General features: G+C 37.0%; 1 protein-coding gene across 3 annotated transcripts in view; it reads right to left on the bottom strand.

The window, feature by feature from the left end:
• LOC117178994 (1-phosphatidylinositol 4,5-bisphosphate phosphodiesterase classes I and II) overlaps positions 1-22,362 on the bottom strand; it is a 661,888-nt gene that overhangs the window by 22,995 nt on the left and 616,531 nt on the right. For all 3 annotated transcript variants that reach the window (XM_033370599.1, XM_033370598.1, XM_033370597.1), the window contains one exon: positions 11,562-11,753. In XM_033370599.1, the coding sequence (XP_033226490.1) occupies positions 11,562-11,753 (192 nt within the window). The remainder of the gene's footprint in view (positions 1-11,561; positions 11,754-22,362) is intronic.

Below are 22,362 nucleotides of genomic sequence, written 5' to 3' on the forward strand. Positions count from 1 at the left end.
TCTTGCCCAGCCTATCTTTATGGCAAGTTGATGCATTCGTCTTTTGGTCTTATGATCAGCCATTGGTTTTGTTTTACGGTTCGCATCGGCCAAAGCTCTCGCCGCTAATATAAATATATACACACACATATATATAGTCATTTATTTATTTATATATAAAATAAAGAAGGGATAAATAACCACCGAATAGTCCTTTTGGGAGAAACTGTCTTTAAAGTTACGAACCAGTGATGTGATAGCTTCGCACCTCCAAGAGCATTGATCACAAGGACAATTACTTTAATTGAATATTTTAGGTACAGTCATTGCAGCAAAACTCCTTGAAGCGGATAATATTATCAGTATATTCTTTTAAGTCTAATGTTTTCGGGATCTTGCATAACTCTCTCCAAAAAGTCTTTACCTCATTGGGCTGGGTGGATTTTTGACAAAAACAAGGGGAACGCTGAAGAGGCGCAATGGGTGAACAAGAAACTGTTGATTCTCCCTAATCCATCTCTCGCTCTTCTTTATTTTTCTCCTTGCGACACATAACACTTGTATTTTGTCAACAATATGCTGCTTGATTTCGAACCCTTTTTCGTGAACGATCTACCATATGTTATGTAGTCATTCACACACTGAACACGGGACGCATTCTGCCTTGCCCATCCATTCTTCTTTTTTAGTTGATGCATGTTTTTTTTATCTTTTGTTCCAACGTCAGTTTTAGCCTTTGATTTTATTCAGCCAAAGCTCTCTCTCCTCAAATCTTCGAGCTTAGAAGGAACCTATATGTTAATGATCCTACTTGTCCTGAAATCATTATCATCTCTGAGAAGGTGCCTGCTTTCCGCAGTTGGTCTCAATGTCGCTTCCTCATTTTCATCCTCAGCTTGTTCGTGTAGTAGTTCAGGAAGCGCTCCGCGCACATATCCAGTTTTCAAGAGATAGGCACGTTGAATTCGCAATGACTGAAGCGAAACCTGCTGAAGCTCTGGACCTTTCCGACACCACAGAGTGTGCATACGGGCCATAAAGCCTCCTCTTACAGTGATAATTCTGGCATCGTAGCAATCTAGCAAGTCATCCTTGAGTTGAGTCGTCCGCTCAGTGTGGGCGTTTCGCCGGTTCGTCGTCATGGTTCCATCTAAATTATTTTCAACACCCCAAACTCTAGGATGATCGGGACTTTTTGCCGACCCACTGTCGGTTGCTCTGCGCGTTCGATCGTTTTGAACCGGATTTACAACTTATTGGTGGTTTCATGGTGTCAATGTTGTTCCCACACATACATACATACGCACATACATATACATATATATGTATATGTCAAATACCAATGGCCGACTAAGCTAATCATTTGTCTAACTGACGCTGATTAGCCGACTAAATACCTGATACCTGCTCACGTTTTTTAGTTTGTGAGTTAAGTGAAAAGTAAGACGTGTTCCTATTAGAAATTTGAAGCCATTAATAATGGTAAGACTTTAGTGAGTTCGCAAAAAGTATATGTACATGACGATCAGATATGACGTGACAACCCAAAGGGCGAGGTAAGCCTAAAGCTGCTTTCAAACCAAAATTTATACAACTTTGTGATATGAATTTCGTTAGGAAGGGAATCTTAAATAAAAAATGCTCCCATTTCTAAAGTAGGAAAGAGAAATTACAAAAGTACATTATGTCTTTTTTCATTGCCCTTGTATTTGCGATAATTGCATATAAAATTAAAATCTTTACAAACATAAGAGAAGTAAAAAAAGTTATGTTTTTTTTATTTCCTTAATCTTTCTCTTTATTCATGTTTATTTCTTACAACAAGGTGAACTCTTATAACATTTTGAACATCATCCTCATGGTAATTGTAGCTAAGAGCTAAAATCAAAGTCATCGACAATAAAGATCTTCGAAGTGCATCCATGGAATTAACAGCAGTACTTCGGAATATTGAAATAAAAAATCCGACCATGCAAACGGAGAGATGGAATTTTATCGATATCAAAGGTACCTAGCTTGTGATAACTGCAGAGTCAGGAGTGGTCACGAGTCTCAAGAAGTTCAACTGCAGGGTTCACTATGGGTTGGAGAGGATCAATATAAAGATCCTCACAAAAACTAAATTTACACCCGAAGACAGAGCTGCGGATATGTTTAAGGAAAGTAGCGTCTGCTGTCTTGAGTAGACGTTTAACAGCGGAATAAACCACTTTTGCCTTAGTACATGAACATTGGACTTGCAAAGCGAATGTAAGAGTCTTAAGTAACAAGAGCGGTAACTAGAGACTGTGTAGCATTAAAAATCGAGTACTATTTAGTAGGCAGGCGATAATCTATTATGATCTGCTCAGCGTACCTACCTTTTTACCCAAGGACTCACGACTATCTGATAAATGGATACATCTAGTAGACTACTGCTACGTTAAAGAATAGCTATACTGATTCAACTTTTATGATTCGGGGTAATACACCTACTTTCGTAACATCTACGTGTCGCGAGGTAATTTATTTAACCTTATGTTAGATAAGTATTAGCAAAATGATTAAGGAATGACATTTATCATCAGATACGCCCATCTCGGCTCATACATATCAAGTCTATCGAACGATTAGAATTTGCAGTCGACATTTGGAAAAAGGTATGGACAAGACAACCTTAACAAGATATAATCGGTACACCCAAATTGAGCCAGTGGTCAGTGTTTAAACTCGGCATTGAAGGGTCCCTTTTTTCACTCAAATTGAGCCAAGTTGGAGCTCTTTCCTGCTCACCTATATAGAAACGGATGCAGTGATATAAGGGATGAGATAATCGAGCGGAGAAAAAAAAGTACGAGACTTCTCTACGAACAAGCATAGCTGGGAAGATAATAATAAAAGTCTTATTTTCATTCGAGAGGCTTTGACGCTCTTTACTCGAAATGTTTACGCTTCTGCATTAGATTTCAAAAGGCAAAAGGAGATTAAATATCTTTGGATTCCAGGAGGAAAGATCTTTTTTCGAAAAGTTGATGGCACGCCTAGGATTAAACCGTCACTGCTTTAACACATAGAACGATTCCAATAGCAATTAGGCTATCTACGATATGCAAATACACATCTATCTTAACGACCAATCTCTTTTAGCACATTTTCTAGAATTCAAACGTTTTTTTAGTACATGTTCCTACCATGCAATGGCTGTTTCTAAGTCTTGGTTAAATCTAAATATACCCTCTAGCCTCATTGCAATTGACAAATATTTGCTCCTTCGAAGAGGCAGAGACAAGAGAAGGAGTGGTGTAGTTCGTCTTTTTTTGCTTAATAGGCTGGGTGGGACTGTGGTTGGAGTGAGTCCAGTGGCTACTTATCCTACAACATAATTTCTCTTTGTTGAAGTCAAGTAAACTTCTGACAGTGTTTTATTAGGAGTAGTTTATAAACCACTCAATGCCTCCTATGGTACCTATCTTAATTCGGCAATTTCTAGTACTCGTATTGATTTAATGATTCAAGACGACATTGATAAGGTGGTCATCTACGACCGACATGCTATCCCCTTTCTCTCCTCAAACAACTTGATCAACATAATCTTTAAATTTTTTACGAACTAAATGCAAAAGCAACCCAAAGATTGGTTCGGAATTTCTTCAATATTGATAAACATACATTTCACGAATACTTAATAACGTGTGATTGGGAAAAAATATTACTAGTTAAAGATATAAATAATAAAATCCAATTTAGTTTTTTTCATTAACTTTTGTAGATTTTTTATATTTTATACACATAGTTTTTTCTCTTTATTTCAACCTTAACTTGCACAAGAGCAACTAATTAATAACTGAATGTTAATTACAACGGATTAATCTCATACCTAGTTCGATACGTATTCTGAGGTCGACTCTATTTATTTATTAATTTTATTTTTTAGATTAAATTATAAGATTATTCAAGTATTCTGCAATTTTATCTTAGAATAGAGATAGCAATTCGCGCCTTTTATAACTTTTTCAACTTTATCTCCACTTTTGGTCAACTTTTCCAACTAGAGTGACGTAATAATTATTCCAAGTTAACAAAGACAGTTTTGTAATCAATTTAGTATTAATTTTTGATAATATTATTTTTAAATGACATTAGAAAGTCAAAAATTTGAAGAAAAAAACCCACAAATATCAAGCATCACTATAGAAGAAGATCGTTATAAACAATAATAAGTTGCTTAAACAATTATTTTTGTTAAAGAAGGTGTGCCAATAAGTCCGTTTTTTTTAACAAAACCGATTTTCTTGATATTGCCTGACATTAATGTTCTTGGTGTGCTTCATAACACGTGAAACAGTTTTTTGAAAGAGTAAATAAATAACAAGAAAATCGTCCTTTTAGAATAAATATTTACATGACAATTCACACACTTCGCTAGTGTCCCTAGTATGTTAAACTGTTCTTAATTAACCTGGGCCACCGAACTTTTCCAAAAATGTCTAAATATATGAAGTAGAATATACGTCAGAACCCTTGATCTAGGCCCTTGGTCTGACCTAATTTTATTGACGAACAAGAAGCAATCAGGATTTGTGAGGTTTTTCAGCGGAATAGGTATTTTGATAGGCATTTACTCTCTTTAAGCAGGAAATTAAGTCAGTATTGTAGATTATTCAGCTTTACTCACGGTGTACCACGGAGAGGCAATCTACGCTACGCCTAACTTAATCTAATATTTGTAAAATATTTACAAAGCTATAAAGAAACTAAGAAAAAAACTGGATATAAACAAACTATAAATAACACTATATAGAAGGACGTAATGAGGAAGTTCCTGGTCTCCTTCTGCACCCAACTGTTCATGCACATGTCTTGCACTGGCAGTGCCAGGATTTTGTAGAATTCTTTTCTTGTTGGTACTCTATCCACAGATTCTAGATTTCGGAAGAGGTATATCGTGATTGAATATGAACACGTATTACATTTTGAAATTGCCTGTGAACGGATAACTCACACATACCACCTACGTTTATGTTTTCATCTGTATACGTTTATGCGCGCTTCAATTTGTTAGTGTCGAGTGTAAGATTCGTCTGCTTATCCAGTATTAGTCTAGGAAAATCAGAGACAGTGTTAGCATTCAAGGATTGCCAGATCATCGCTTCTTTGATCAACCCTCCTTTGCAGCCCGTTTTTGTGAAAGATTTGCGGTTTTTACCAAGCGCAGCATTCCGTCTGCAATTACCTGATCGTCAGTGTTGTCACTAATCCATGATAGCTGAAAGGCATCACAGACTACACAAACAATTCGTATAGTCCCCAGTATTTGGAATCTGACTGTTCGGAACTACGAAGTCGAGCGATTTCCATTTCTTTCGAAGACCATTGACGACCTCAATAACCCATCTTATTTTTTTTTTAACCAGTCAAGATTCGTTTGCCTTGAAACATGCATGCTGTAATCTTTGCGTGACAAAATGCGACATCTTTGTGATGAAACCAATGTCTTTCCAAAGTTTTTAAATAAACTCAAAAACCTCAATCGACAATAAAAACACTACCAGAAGGTAGAAACGGCCAAAAAGCAACAGTTTCTGCCTGCATCAGACTAACCAAAATCTTCGCATTATTATTCTTACCATCCGCGAAGTATGGCCTGAAAACCTCTAGAATGTATACGGTGGTACGTACAATGATAATAAATTTTACAATCAGTTTCCCTTATAGATAGAGAAACAACGCCTTTGAAATCGGTATTTGGAACTTTTGTCTATGTAAACATAGGTACCGTCCGCTACAAAAATGCACACGTTTTATCCATTTGCACAAAGTTTCTATGAAATCAATCTTGTATTTTTATTATTAATATCTGCAGGAGATATATGGCCTACTTCGAAGGATTTTTGTACAAACAATGTCATAAGAACTTTCCGAGCTGATGCAATTGCTCTGCCTACTCTTGTTTGTGTTATTGCCAACCAAGCAGACAAGACAAATAAAAACAGTCCTGTCCGCAATTTCAATACCAAAACAGCTAAGCAAATGGAGTCAGATTTTCCACTGGTTAATCTTAGGTGATCTTTCATATTCTGAGCACCAGAGGAAAAGTTAACTTTTGTCAGATCTCTTTAAGTGTAATAATCATCACCAATGATTACAACAGATAGATCGAAATCTAATCCTTTCTTTAAAGAAAGTCTTCGTAGGTTTTGCGGTAAGTTAGAAATTGCTTTAGCATCAATAATAGAATTATCTGAATGAATTTCGATGTCAATGATTGCCTCTTTTTTAAAACAATCAACCTGTAAGTGTTTCTTACAGATCTTAAAAGAAGAATAAATTAATAACCTGTACATAAACTAGCAAGCACACTTTTCTATGTATCGTGACGTAGAATACATTCAGGGCAAAAATAATCCAAAATTTTTGAATGTTCAATAAATTATTAATCACAAGCCACAGAATCACCACACAAATCGGCAGACTCTGGGGTCTTTAGTTAAAATATTATCAAAACTGATCACTTTGATTCGTTTATTTGTATCTTTTCTTTTATATTGACAAAACCACGAGGCTCGTGTAAACGAGCAAATCAAAAACAGTACGTGGTCGTGCGATTAGGCTGATAAACACTCGACACTACCAAGTTCTCCTTAGAAACTGAGGAGAAAAGGACACACACTTCGAAGTAAGAAAAACTCTGGATCTTGCTTGAAAGAGAGTCCTGGACACGCCTGAGCGAGTCGAGTTGCGAATTCACCTGCTAGGCAGTCAGAACGATTGGTGTTGCAGTCGACGTTCCTTTGGGAAGCTAACGCCTTTCCAGTTTTAGCGAAAAAGGCGAAAATTGATACTGAAAAATTCATTCTGTGTCTAACATCGGTCACGAACGATTCGTAACTGCGTTCGGGCCAAATTGTACTCGAAGTTAATTTTTATAAATTACAGGAGACTTAAAAAGTTCATCCAAGTGATTCATATGTAGTGTGACGTCACCCCTGACCTCTCCCATCGTCCGTACCCCAATAATGATCTAGTCGTGCCTAGAGTCACTAGTCACCTAGTGACCTTTTGAAAGTTGTTGTGGTTCTTAATCCAAATAACCCTCTTTAAATCTTTTTAATGTTATGAAAATTATATGGCGCTCAACAAAATTATTAACTGATGTGTTAAATATTAAAAATTAAAATTAATGTCCGTTAGAAGGAAAAAATATCATTCATATAAATAACAGGCTTCTCGGAGAATTTGTTTAAACAATCAGATGACGCTTACATGGCTTTTATTTAATTGAACTGTTATATCTCATATATGAATTAATGCCTCAGGAAAACAGAAACATGTAAGAACATGTAAATGCATATCATCAACAGAAGACAGCATACATCTGCGTTCCTCGGGCAGTAAAAATTTTTTTAAATCATTCACTGGATGATTATTTTCAAGGATACATAATAAATGACCTTTTATACGCAACAAGTAAAATGCCTTAATGAACCAAAAATACTTAGAATTTTATCATTATAATTATTTATCCGTTAGGGAACAAACTATAACTCTTATGTGGACGATGCGACAAACACTGTTCCTAATTTGTGTGATGAGTGAAACAATGTGTTTTCTAACGGAAATATTTCTACGCAGTTGTCATAATAAAATATCGCTTATACAGTAGAAGTCCGATAATTGTCCGCCCGATAAGTGTACAGTCCCCTTAAAATATCATCACACGTACGGCACGCACACTAATTGTGGTTCTCCCGCTACGTGTGCTATTTTGCTCACGATTTACGCATGCGCGCACCTAATATCGTGTTACTTGAAGAAGCGTCCGACAAGTCCGCAATTCCTGGAATTTTCCGTCCCTACAGCCCCGAAGTTGGAAAGTTATCGGACTTGTCCTGTAGTTGTTTTTCACACAGTTTAAAATAGTGTATAGCTTTTTAAATATACTGGTAATAGTAGAGTAGGTGAGATAGTGGCAGAGAAACAATACCTCATGAACAAAGAGCAATTTGTCGTTCTAAAGGCATAATCAGTTAAATGCAGTCATCCGATCACCTACTGTCTAATCGCTACCACTCCAAGTCCATACTGCAAGGGAAGGAACAGCGATATTTGTGTCAACTAGGCACTTACATACCTATTGTGGTTGTTGTGATACTATCATGATACCGAAGACTGCTTACTAGATATTTCACGGATCAGGTATTTTTATCTATTACATATAACAGGGTGCTATCCAGGAGAAGGAAAGAAAAAAGGTGATTGTCCATTGTTTCAAGCGTAACAAATGAGTTTCAGTTAAAATTGAGGCTGGCCTGAGGAATCGAACCCTTGCCCACCGGCTTAAATCCTGATGCTCTACCACTGCGCCACACATCTGGAATTCAAGCACAATTGATCAAGGCTTGGTTGAAACAATAAGGGCTAGAACTGGCGGAAAGTAAGGTAGAGTTAGTGATTCTTACGAAACAGAGGTGCTTTACTGAGTAGAACGCCAGAATTAGAACAGGATTCGACAGAAAACGCGATTATGTAAATTTTCGCCTTACCTAATTCCTTAATGCATATTTACACTGGCGAAAGTGGAAAATTAGTCCATATTGTGACACTAGTCGGTAATATTGGATAACGCTTAGCATACGTTTTGCGCGTTTGGCGGATAGCTAGACGCTGAACGTGTACTTCAGACGTCCCTCGTAGAAGCGTGCTCTCTTCAGAGCAATGTAGTAGGTATGCTGCTTTCATCATTTTATTGAAATGCAGCAGCGACGACGGAGCCAAGCTGGTCGACAAGGAGGACCCCAAATCACGGCGTAATGCGCCCATGGGCAGTGGTCCTGCAGTAGAGCGAAAGCGTTTTGTAGGGTTAATGTCTGCCGAGAAAAACATAAGGCCAGTTTCGTAGATAACACCCTGTGAGTTCCACGCTCCGCACGAAACGCATTCTCAGCTCCTTAAAATTTTTTTTAATGTATAACGCTGATGACGTAGTTGATAAGACCTGATTAATTTGCTCGAGTAAATACTTTTGCATTTTGTGTGTCACCGCCCGTACTTTTTTTATTTATCAAAAATCTTATTCATTCCATTTATGAATAATATTTGATAAAATTAAGTATTTTAAATATTATCTAATCATTATTATTAATGAAAGCTCTGCTTAACGTATTTTTATTATCTCCCGTTTCAAATATTGTATTCAAACAAAAATTTTGATGTTGATTACGAAATCAGATAGTTTCATACAAACTTTAAAAAATAAAACGCAGAAATAATAGTCAATTATCTTTTGTACATTTAATATTTTACATTGACATTTAATCTCAAAACTTATTATTTCTATCATCAAAATTATGTAATATCGAAGGATACCATTCATAACGTAACATGTCTTCGAATATCGGAACAGACAATTAATGGTGAAATTAATTTCGTGATTTTGGCGCAGTTAATTTGATTGTGCAGTTCGGTAAATTTTCATCGTTCAGCTTGAAGATCTCATCATACATGCACTGATGTTTTTGTTTTCTTCCCTCACATAGGATTTCAAACCTGAACGTAAAGAGTCCTTATAGAAAATCCTTGTACGTTTTCTTGATTTTAAGGACGTAATTACAACGTTGAATCACTTTTTAGCATATGACATCCTTGCTGAATTTTGGAATGATAACACATATTTGTATTCGAAAATTTTATCCAGAGGCCGTGGTTTCCTTAATTGTGACCGTTTTCCTCTCTGACAGGTACTTCATTATTTTTCGTTGACACATCCGAAGTTTCATGTTGAATTACTAAACCCACAATTCAAAAGCTCCAGTGAACTATATTCTACAAGCTTCTGCTATTTCTTCTTTTGTTCTTAATCATCCCATGAAATCTCACCTTTCATCATTAAAGAGTCAGTAGCATCATCAAATTCTGTCTCAGGCATATCAAATTTTTAAGTTTAAATTAAAACGCGATAATAAACTTTCAAAAGCTTCTGATAACGTCTGTCAAAAGTTCGTCTAACCACTTCTAAATCAAGTTTCACCTATGACTTTTCAAGTCAGTTACATCAGATGGCCCAGTGTTTACTTGAAAGCAAACATGCACGCTCTCGTTCCACCCATGTGCTAAGAAAAGTACGAGTATAGCCCCATACGATGTTATAACATTAAAAACTATTTTAGAACATAAATGAGAGGGTAAGTGTTTACGTTTGGATTTCCTTTCCCCACGGTTCTTTTGAAACCTTCCAAAAATCTTTTATACAGATACAGCTGTTCCCACCAGTTCAAAATGGCACAGGCATAAAAAATTGGACCCCATTACTGATAGCAAACGCCTTACTCTCGCTCGAAGTGCTTCAAGAGTGGGGAAACAAAATTTAAGAACGATCAGTGAAAGGACTATTAAAAATCACTGTCTTTGAAGTCTTATCTTCAATTAAAGCCAATAAAACTTTAAAAAATCATTTATGGGTACTCGGAATTTGACTAGGAATGTCCAAGTCTCAAATGTCAATTTTCAACCGACAATTACTGCTCTCCACCACGAGAGCGTTAATGGCCGAAAATTTCTCAGATTTTGTTTTTTAGCTTTAACTCGTGCTGTGACATGAAGATGAATGTTTAAGCGTGTCTGCACCGAGTTTTAGTGAGTGGTCACCACAGATGGCCAAACTTGCTGCTTAAATTCTACATAAGATTTCACAAAGCGTTCTGTCAATTTCAGTTTTGACTCTATTAGTATCCTAAGCCACAACACGAATTGAAGTTAAAGAACAAAATCTGAGAAATTCTCGGCCATCATCTCTTTCACGGTCGACAGTCGTGGCAAAAGATTTTAACTACAACTTTCTTAAGTCGCACCACAAGTTAAAGTCGAGTTACAAAATTCGAGAGATTTTTGCATTTTTTCTAACTTCTCACGGTTTATTCTCACTGTTTACTTTAGGAGGAATCTAGAAAAAAGTCCAGAGAAGAAAACGGTGGAGTTTCTTAATAAATTGATTTTAAATATTTTCTTAAAAAGAGCTGCAATTTTTCAATTTTTGACTTTTTACAATTTTCCAATAGATTTTGAAAAACAAGATAAGCATTTATATTAGATAATTCCACTTTTGCATTTTTAAATTCAAATAGTCGTAACTTTGTCAACCAAATTTTGTCGGAAAATCGGTAAGATACGTGTAATCGTATTCCATTTGAAAAAAAAAAAAAACATATTTGAGTAGCCAATGATTACGTGACTTGAGTATAGACTGCCTACTCGATTTGAAATGAATTCGATCAATAAATTAAAGATTTTTCATATTTGTCCGGATCTATTTCCAATAAGGCAGGTTCTAGACTTCTAGTCGCAGAATTTTTCGATGAAGAAATTGTATTTTTAAGGAAAATTAGGCGAACACATTTTTGCTTTAAATTTAGTTTTTGACCTAATTTATTTATTTTAATTTTGTTTTCATATTCTGGCGAGGTTTATCATAAACAAAACCAATAAAAAACAAAGTATTAGACTTGCTAACTTTCTTTTCAACACTGTGATTATGTTAACATATCACAAAGTACTTAAATAAATCTTAATGTAACATAAAAATTACAAATAAGGGAAAAAATTCAAACCTTAGATTTTTCTTCCTCAACCCTCTGCCGAACTTCTTCATGTTGCCTTTCAAGCTCTGATCTCTTCTTTTCGTAAATTGTTGTCAGTCTTGTGCATTCGTTTACACCCTTTTCGACTGTTGATTTCGCTACTTCCCTCTTCATGCGGTCGAACTCGGCTTTATCCTTGTGAATCTTTGCTAAATTTTTTACCTATTACAATTAAATTTAGTGATGTATATGTTGCGTAAAAGCTTACTTTTTATGTACAAGCATCACAAAAAATTTGGGAATCAGTGCGTATGTGCGACAATATCATGCATGTCTTTACTGTATAGAAAATCAATATTATAAAGATAAATAGTGTGAGTCATTTTTCAAAGGTAAATAAGAATATTCACGACTTTTGAGGGCCTTACGGTGCCCTTGCAATAATGATCATTTCAACTGCCCAGGTCAAAACGACCGCAGTCTTCTGGAGAACAGAATACTATTAAGTCCTGAGAATAGGTCTGTAACGCTAGTTACCAGTTTGAAAATAAAACAGCGCGTCAATATTAAGTTTCTCACTAAACTTAAGACATGCCCAGCGAAGTGTTTTCCACTATTTAGAGGAGCTTATGGGGCTAATTGTCTATCACGTGCATACGTTTTTAAGTGGCCCAAAAAATAAATGCAATCGTTCGAAGCTAACATATAAGCATTAGAATAATAGCAGACATGGTAAAAATAGATGGAGAAACAGTTGGACAAATTTTACATAATAATTTGATCATGACAAGCATGTGTGCGAAAATTGTGCCAAAATTCCTTACGGCAAAACAAGTGGAAAGACGGCAGAATTATTCTTTTAACACCCAGAAGAAAATGTCTGAGCAATCAAATTTACATGGAAAGGTTGTTACATGTGATGACACTTCGATATTTCCATATGATACATAAACCAAGCCACACTCGATGCATGGGTAGACTTCAGAATCGTCGAGGATGAAAGAGCGAAAATTGGAAAATCAAAATTCAAGATCATGTTTATCGTTTCCTGCGATATCCAATGTAAAACCGTTTATTAAAAATATCATCTGGAAGTGCATTTACCAGATTTACCACCTTGCAACTTCTACTTCTTCCCAAAAATAAAAAGTCAGATAAGAGGAACCCGTTTTCAGTCCTTGGACTATCTGAAAGCCAAAAACGACCTAGCCCCTAAGAATCGTTTCACTCGAGGATCTCCAGCACTGCTTTAAACAATGGAAAACACGCATGCAGCGGTATGTTGTAGATGAAGAGTACATTGAAGACGATAAAAGTTAAAAAGTAAAAATTATATGATAACACATTTTATAAGCCCAGTATTAAAATTGAATAGCAACACCTCTATGACACTTAAAGAAAGGTTTCAAACCACGCCTTATTATACCTATACAGTGTGTCCCATACTGAAGTGCCTTGACGTGCTTATGTGAGCAGGAGTCCAACAAAGTGATATAAACTCTCCCTCAGGCACGCACTACTGTTTATACCGCGCTACTGATTGGTCTGTATATACGTTGTCTTCCATTTGTATCGTATTAGAAATATTGAGTTTTGTTCATCATGTTGGCTCCTCCATTTTGAATTAATTAACTTTCACATTAGATTCGACATCACACTGCCAATTGAGAGGTACTGAAACGGCAGTGAAGCTGCACTGCGTCAGGGCGTTTCAGTGCTGTTCGTTTAACGTTACTTACACTGTAAATTTTATCGACCTGCAATCTCTTCAGAGTGTTCATTACAATTTTTAAATTGTTATTTTGACCGAATGAACGTAGTTTGCGTGGTCTTTGCAAACGTGTCTTTTTCAATACAAGTATTGACAATTTTTGTTATTCAATTAATTATTCATTATTTGATCATTTTAAAATAATAATTGTTATAAATTATTACATAGAATTAAATTAGTATTCGTATTAAGATAGTTATATACATATAGATAAATATATACATATGTGTGTTGAATGTGTGATTGACTACATTACATCTAGTGGACCGTTAAGGGAAAGGGTTCGAAATTTCGTTCGAGAACTGAAGATCTTCAATTACACAATGTAATTGTCAAAGCGGCTGACAATCAAGCAGCAAATTGTTGGCAAAATATGAGTGTTATATCGCTGACCCATCACGCCTGTTCAGCGATCACCCCGTTTCTGTCCAAATTCTCCCTGAAGTTCATGAGATAGAGACATATAGAGATATACACGGTCCCAAGAACCCTTGAGTTTAAAGAATATACCGAAAATATCATGCGCATCAAGGAGTTTTGCGACAACATCATAACTTCTAAGGAGGTCCATCAATCACTTCTGAAGAGGTGAAAAACGCACTTAGGTGTACGAAGAACTTTTCTGCTGCAGGACCAGATGGTATCAAGAACACACTCGTATCGAAAAAGGCAACAAATTCAACCTAGCGAATTACAGGCCAATCACTTCTTTCAACATACAACATAAGATATTTGAAGCTGTCCGGAACCACAAGATTGTTCGAAGAATTGAGCTAATTGGCAGGTGCGTCCGCAAAGACGCAGCAGCCCATCAGCACATACTGCCAATGGCCTGAATTGATTTACGGTAAACTTTCGATCCAAACTCACATAGCCTTATGATCTGTTTGTTAGAAAGCTTGAAAGTTCATCCATACATAGTGAGATAAATAGTGGCGTCTTTCGAGGCGATATACTTCTGCACCTATCTCTTTCACTAGGAAATTCTTCTGGCTACCTCTGTGGCGACAGTAATCATCGCAAGCGTAAGGTCACTCATGTATTTTGCATGGATGACCTAAATATATATGATTCTGGTAAAAGAAAACTTCACAGTGTTTCACATACCGTCAAGAAGTACACAGGAGAGATTGGTTTGGACTTTGGATTGGACAAATATCCTAAAATGCATCTGAAGAAAAGTAAGATTATTGGCGTACTTAAGGACCCTTAGCTTGTGGATATAAGTATTATTAGACATCTTGACACTAGAGAGACCCTTACGTACCTGGGCGTTCCTCAAAGCCGAATTCATGAAGTAACTTCACTGAAGGTGTCTCTTCGAAGCAGGTAAAAACATCTTCTTCCTCCGATATCGTCACAAGTAAGATCATACACATGCATAAGAGCTTGCGTATCAATTCGTCTGTTCAATGATTATACATCTTACGCCTCCAGTACAGCTTACATCGTTGTAAATAGCACAGATCCTCTCCTCAAAATAGTCAGGAACCACGAGAAGATTGGCAAAGGAGCATTCATTCACAAAGCCACAGAACAGACGGCATAGACCCTTGGCCTGAATTTTAACATCAGAAGTGATGAAAGTGCATCACTCCATCGATATGCTTTTTTTCTAAAAGCCGAAGTAAAAAAAAGCAGAGGTTGAAAAATTCTGCCAAAAATGCACTGAAACTACTTAAGAAATGTGGAAGAACAGTCCTTGTCCAAAGAGTAAACTTTTGCTTTTCTCAACTCATCAAGGCTTAATTTAGGTACATAGGGTTTCCTTTTCGCGTGCGAGGACGGTGTCATTTCCACCTTAGTATACAGCCACCGCATTTTACGTCAATAAGTTCCCAACAATAGGTACAGAACGTGTCAAGCACACGCTCAGTACCTAGAACACATACTATCTGGGTGTCTCACCCACGCGGGAACGTCGCACCTCTACAGACATAATGCGGCCCTAAGAGTTCTTTATTACCATCTTTATCACTCTTACGGTGCTTATGGAATTTAGTTCTACAAAAACAAGCTACAGAATTTTTTTGTTTATAACAACATATGTTTTGTTCATTCTGTCTACTTGTCACAGTTATAATAAAAGTATGCTTTTACCAGTTACAAATTCTTTTTAATATCTTCGATTTTCTGATAAGCTCCACCAAGTTTGGTGGCAAAGAGAACTTCGATACATGCAATCTCTAAGTTAAAGCCTTATTAGTGCAAAACGACGCTTGGGGCCTGGTATGTTCCCGATAGAAAGGCTCACTCTGATTAGATCTTGGCCATTAATCCATCAGAGCTCAAACAAGTAAAAGGGTGCAATACTAAGCACGAAGTCTGGAAAAAATTGCACTATATTTACCAGTATAAAAGGTCAGCAAGAAAGGCAACTCTTCTGAAGAAGTTGACTCTACACAGAATGACAGAAAGGGGTGATGTCAGAGAGCATATGCGAAAATTTTTCAACGCTGACGACAAGCTTCAAGAAAGGGAGGTTAATATCAACGAAGATTTGTTAACTATTATGAGTGCATAGACAGTCAAGCATGTAATAGTATTAAATAAAATTTGGCTATTAGTTCAACCGCAGCAGTCGAATCGAAGGGAACTGTGGGAATATTTATTACCAGTGGAGACGAAAAAAATCATTGAATTTAGAAGACCACCATTGTTGAGTAAGATGTAATCTTACTCAACGAAATTCTGCCGATGCAGAACTACAAAGATTTTGTTTCGGAAGTAGATGTCAACAAAACCAAGAGGATACATGTCAATGGGAAGATAAAATCCCTGCACAAGGGAAGACATGGTTAGAAGTAGTATACAGTAGTATTCCACGAAGAGAAAAGAATGCTGTTAATGAAATCAACGAAGTACAACACGAAGAAAATAATGACTTCTATGGCAGCGAAAAAGATGAGTTCATGGGATTTGATGGAGCTGAAAACCGAAATGAACCTGAAAGATGAAGATTACCGGGCCGTCCTCGAATCAACTTATTAAGAACGGCACATGGCTCATATCTGATCGATCGGAAAACCAAAGTGCAATAGGATGCACACTTATACGCAGAAATAAGTTTAAAGCTGAAGGAAATCAGGAACGAAGAAAAACCCGGTTGGTCGCAAAGGGTTATTCTCAGGGTGCTAGGAAAGATTTCAATGAGACTTTTGTTCCTGTGGTTAGTATCAGCTCAGAAAAGCTCCTGATGGCTCTCGCTGTTGAAAATGGCATGGTCGTTCATTAATTAGATGTCACTACTGCATTTTTGAACGGGGATTTAGACTTAGAGGTGTACATGGAGATACCCGAAATTTTGAAGAACTTTTGCCAAGTCTCGCCAAAAAGGAGGAGTTACATGGCATTGAAAAAGAAAAAGCTTCAGGAATGCTAGTGGAACTCCAAAAAGGAATTAAGGTCTGTTTCAAAAAAGAGCGACGCATAGCCTTAAACAGGCTATGAGGCTTGGATCTCCGAAGTGAAGCAACACTTGAACACTCGTTTTAAAATAAAAGATTTACGCAAGGTGAAATCTTGTCTAGGAACAGAATTTCTTTAAAGGATGGATTCATGGAGATCTCGCAAAGTGAATACGTGAAAGACATTTTAAGGAAATTTGGACTGGAAAATTCCAAGCCCGCTTTGACATCATGGACCCCTGCATGCATTTTCAGTGAACTTTCTAATCCAGTTCAACATCTGTTATCGAAAGCAGGATTGGATTGCAGCTAAAAGAAATCTGCGACACTTACGTGGAACCACTCACTTAGGTGTCACGTATAGGAAGACCTCAAGTCAACTGAAAGGCTTTTTAGATGCTGATTTTGCAGCATGTACTCAGGATAGAAGATCCTACACAGGATTCGTTGTTGTCCTCGCAAACGGGGCAGTTATCTGGGAACCGAAGAAGCAACGCACTATTGCGTTATCAACAACCGAGGTCGAATACATGGGATTGACTGAAGCCGCTAAAGAAGCAAAATACTTGAACAGATTCTTGAAAGAAATCGGATTAGAAATTCAAGATAGCATATCAATGTACAATGATAATCATCAAGGAGCTCAAAGCCTTACAAAGAATCCTATCTATCATTCAAGAACTGAACATATAGATATACCGCATCATTTCGTCAGGGAAGCTCTCGAATGTGGTTCGATTTCATTTCATTATCAACTGTCCTGCAAAATGATGGCTGATGTATTTACTAAAGGATTGCCTGGACTCAAGCATCAGAAGCGTTTTATCAATTTTTGAATGAACATTTAAAAATAGAGAATTGAAAAGCTGTACGCTTGAGGGGAAGTATTAAATTTAGTTCTATAAAAACAAGGTACAACATTGCTTTGTTTATAACAACACCTGCTTTATTTATTCTGTCAACTGGTAACTTGTATATTTTGTACTATATCATCAAGTCATCTTTATGTTATAATAAATCTATGCTCCTACCATTTACAAATTCTGTTTAATATCTTCGATATTTCGATAAGATCTACCAAGTTACTACAGTGTTGGCCACGACCCTGTCCTGCCCTGCCAAACGCTTTTGAATGAGATTGAGTTAATTGTCCAAAACGAGAGGTGCTAAATTTTCTACCTTTAAAATTTTTGGAGACCAGTCTCCGTTTCGACCTCAAAGCCTGACACCGTTCTTCAAGACTTTGAGAAACGAACTCAATCAGAGATAATTATTTATCGGCCTATAGCTATCGTAAATAACTTTTCTACAATATTTGAAATGTGTATTGCCGATGTACTTGTGTCATATCCAAAACCTAACCTGATCAATGATCAGCACGCACTTGTGTTACTAAGATCGACTGTAACTGATATTACAGAAATTATGGAATACACATACATATAATTTTATCAAGATAACAACGTAATCTTAACTTGCCGCAAAACTTACTTACACTTTTAGGGAATTTTTTTAAGAAAAAAAAACACTTTATTCAATTTAAAGGCTATTCATCCAAGGCTTTCAGACCGAAATCAGGAGTGGCTAAACAATGTGTGCAACTACAGTTTGACCTTGATATATTCTATAACTAGTGTTTAATAAACAAATTACGACTAAGTCTGAAAAAATGTAATGTTGTAAAGTACACAAGATCTACGAATCCGATTATCTATAACTACGAAATGAATCACTCTGATATTGCAAGTCATCAGGCGAATAAAATAATGGGATTTCTATTCAGGGCGTGTAGGAAATTCATTAATCTGGAAGTACTTAATCTACTATAAAATAGCTTGGTATGGGCAAAGCTAGAGTATGCTTCAATAATTTAAGCTCCAAAATTTTCGATTCATGCTAAGATACTCGAAATAGTACAACAAATAATTCTAAGATACTCGGTGTAGCCTTAGTTTGAGTCCAGATTGCAAAGACTATTTTATACTACCGCTGGAATTACACAAAATTTGCCGGTTAAAGAGATATATATTAGAAGGAATAATTTTTGTTTAAAGCACAGCCAAGAGTTTAATTTGCTGTACTCCTCCAACGGTAAACTCAACGAGATAGCAACTAAGTCTATATTAAATAATGAAGCATGTGAGCAGTCATTTAAAGTGCATAGATAGCACTAGATTTAGCCATTTAGACCATTTTATACTACCGCTGCAAATCTCCATAATACGCTGGTTCAAGAGATGTGTATTAGAATGATTTTTTTAAAGCACGACAAAGAGTTTGATTTGTTTTACTCCTCCATGGGTACACTCAACAAATAGTTCCTAAGTTTATAATAAATAAGCAAGTATGTGAGTAGCATTTTTATATTACTGCTGGCAATGTATATAATTTCGCAGGTTCAATGAGATATTTCATGAGAATGAATGATTTTTTATTAGAGCGCGAAGAAGATTTTGATTTGTTTTACTCCTCCGTTGACCAGGTGAACGATTTAGTCACTAAGTTTATGTTACATAAGAGGGCGTGTCAGTAGCTATTAAAATGTATAGATAGCATTAGATTTGAAAGAAAGCAGAGGCTATTTTATTTATAACCTCGAATTAAACTTAGGAAAACACTCTAACTGGCTTTTAAAGCTGCTAGACTTCACTAAGTATGAATATGAATATGGACGTGACATCTATAAGCGTTAATCTCCGAAACAGATATAAACGTCTCTTTCGACAGATTTGGTCTTACGAATTGTCGGAGAGGAACAAAGCATCTGCAAAGAATATGCTTGCTGTCCCAGTACTACTAGACTCATTAAGAGTGGTTCCATTGACGAAGGACTAGCTCAGATCCCTCGAAATCGGGTCACAAAAGGTTATGTACATGAACAAAAGCATGGACCTTAAGTTTTCTGTGCCGCTCAGCCTTGACTTCAATATAAATTGATTTGAATTAATTTAATATCAATTCAACTTCAATTGACACTCAGCCTTAACTTCCATATCAGCAGTAATAAAAATGCATCAAATTTTATCCATCTCGAGTACTCACTTTTATAGGCTCAGATTAAGGAAGCATAAGACAAGAATTTCTGCGAACATCTTGAAAAGAGAATGCACGGCATTCTACACATAAATGTGAAGGATCAGTCAATGTCGTATGCGCTACTGTTTGTTTTCCTTATATCACCCGGATTGAAGTCCGGCACAGAGAGTTTGATTTTGCACTTAAATGCAGAGCGTGTCATGCAAACCTTAAGCATCTACGACATATACTATCTAGTTGTCAAAGTTTTGCGGAAACGACGTACATCCAAAGGCACAATGAGGCAGTAAGAGTGCTTTATTACCATCTCTGCTGCTTTCACGTCCTTAGCCGTAAGAGATGGTAATAAAGCACTATTAGTGCAGCATTTTGCCTTCAGATGTATGTAATTTCCGCATGAATTGGAAAACTAGATGGTATATGTCTTAGGTGCCCAAGGTGCTCATGACACGCCCTGCAGCTATCATAGGGAAGGTCTTAGATCATAATGTGGCGACGGTATGCCAAACCGAAATGAAACCATCTTAACATTCTAAAATAACCCCCCCCCCCCCCCCTCGACAAGGTTTCGTAGACATTGATGCGAAATGCGATAAGGGACAGTTTAGCATCTTCAAAAGAACCGATCACAAAAACAATTACTTTAACCGATTACTTTTGGGTAGAATCGTTGTAGCCCCCATTTAAGGTCTTGATATCTCTCTTCATTTTCCTTCTCCTTGGCAGTGATATTATAGTCGGCTGCAGCTGAGACTTCTATCAAAAACATAATTCGTTTCTCAAAGTCCTGGAGAACGATATCAGGCTTTGAGTGTGCAATGGAGTCTGCTGTTTGCGTGAAACGCTCTGCCCCTATCACTGGAAACTTTTTGTAGTAAAATGCGCTCACAGTATACTATAAATAGTCAGGAAACACGAAATATTTGGCAAAGGAGCGTTTCTTTGCGAAACCGCAGGGCAGGCAACCGAGACCCTCGATACGTGACAAAAACTGATCTTCTACCTTTCTGTTAAAGTTTCCATACATTTTCTTATAGAGTAGCGAGGCCGACTGCGAATGTCAATTATCTCGGGTTTGCCGATTGTTTTAAAAATAGGATCTCTACCATTTGCAATAATGTAAGCTGTACTCAGAACAAATCCGTTACGAAGACATTGGATGTTCAGAAGTCCGCATTTGCCTTAATAGATTGAGATGTATAATGGCTGAACGGACAAATTGATATGCACGCTCTCATACGAATACATGATCTTACGCGTGGCGGTATCAATGGTCGTAAGATTGTTCTTTCTACGTTGAACTACCCCAAACGAGAAGAGTAGAACTAAGATAGTAAGCATGTTAGTCGCAAATACCTTTTTCAATCCCGGCAGATTTGAAGATCATATCTGTCGAAGATGCTGGTATCTGCGTCGAAGACTTCTTCAATTATGTTACGTCCTGAATGCGGCTTTGAGGAATGTTCAGTTATTTATAGGTAAATCCAGTTTAAAGATGTGTAAAAACACTCATATCTACAAGTTCAGTGTAATTAGGAGAGCCAGAAATCTTTTCTTCCTTCAGATTCATCTTGACACACTTTCCCGATCCAGAGTCAATACCAATCTCTTATGTGTACTCCTTTATGGTGTTTAAAGCAAATTGAAGTATTCTTGCACCAGCAGCATAGATCTTCAGATAAGAGATAGAGGCTGAAGTGTGATACATAAGAGCATAGGGCTCCTGATATCACACTGAAATTTGCCCCTCTCAAAAATGATGTTCGTTGTCACACGATAATTTGCAAATGAGATAGTAAATAGTTTTTCCAAAGAGCCATCGATCTCTATGAATTTCACTATGTGTGAATGAACCTTCAAGAATTCCAACAGGCAGACAGTAAAACTATGAGAGGTTGAATCAAAATCTTTCCGGCAGTCAATCCAGCCCATTGACAGGTCACGCTGATGGGATGCCGCGTCCCTGTAGTCGCATCTACCAATTACCAGGTTCTCTCAGTTACCTACTACATCTTTTTTGAGCCACGTTGTTCGTACATCTCTGTTCATACAAGCTTAATTGTTCGCACAATCATGTAGTGCAGGAACGTTGTGAAGATCTTATGGAGCGTGTTCAAACATATTATTAGCCTGTAATTTTCTCGGTTGGACAAGTCGCCTTTTTTCGGTAAGGATATAGTGCATGCTGACACGCGCCACTGCAGAATCGGCGTCTCCGACTTAAAATATTACCAGGTGTATACATATGAAACCGGTATTTTTTCAAGAAAAAAACACATTTATTTCAAGAGAATGATAACAAATATTTTATTCAAAGTATGCGCCCTCGCTGGCTACACATTTTGTCCACCTCTCAGGCAATTTATGGATACCTTTCCAAAAAAAGTCTTCGTTTTTTGAAGCAAACCAGTCATCGAGCCATTTTCGAACATTTTCGTAAGAAGTGAAGCGCTGTTCGCTGAGTGCGTGCCCCATCGATGCAAATAAGTGGTAGTCGGATGGAGCCAAGTCTTGCGAGTAAGCGGGGTGGGGTAGCGGTTGCCAGCTGTACGACTCAACCAATTCCCGAGTCAGTTTTGTCCGGTGTGATGGTGCATTTTCATCGAGAAAAATCACT

The sequence above is a fragment of the Belonocnema kinseyi genome, chromosome 8 (genome assembly GCF_010883055.1).
Source record: "Belonocnema kinseyi isolate 2016_QV_RU_SX_M_011 chromosome 8, B_treatae_v1, whole genome shotgun sequence".
Classification (NCBI taxonomy): Eukaryota; Metazoa; Arthropoda; class Insecta; order Hymenoptera; family Cynipidae; genus Belonocnema; species Belonocnema kinseyi.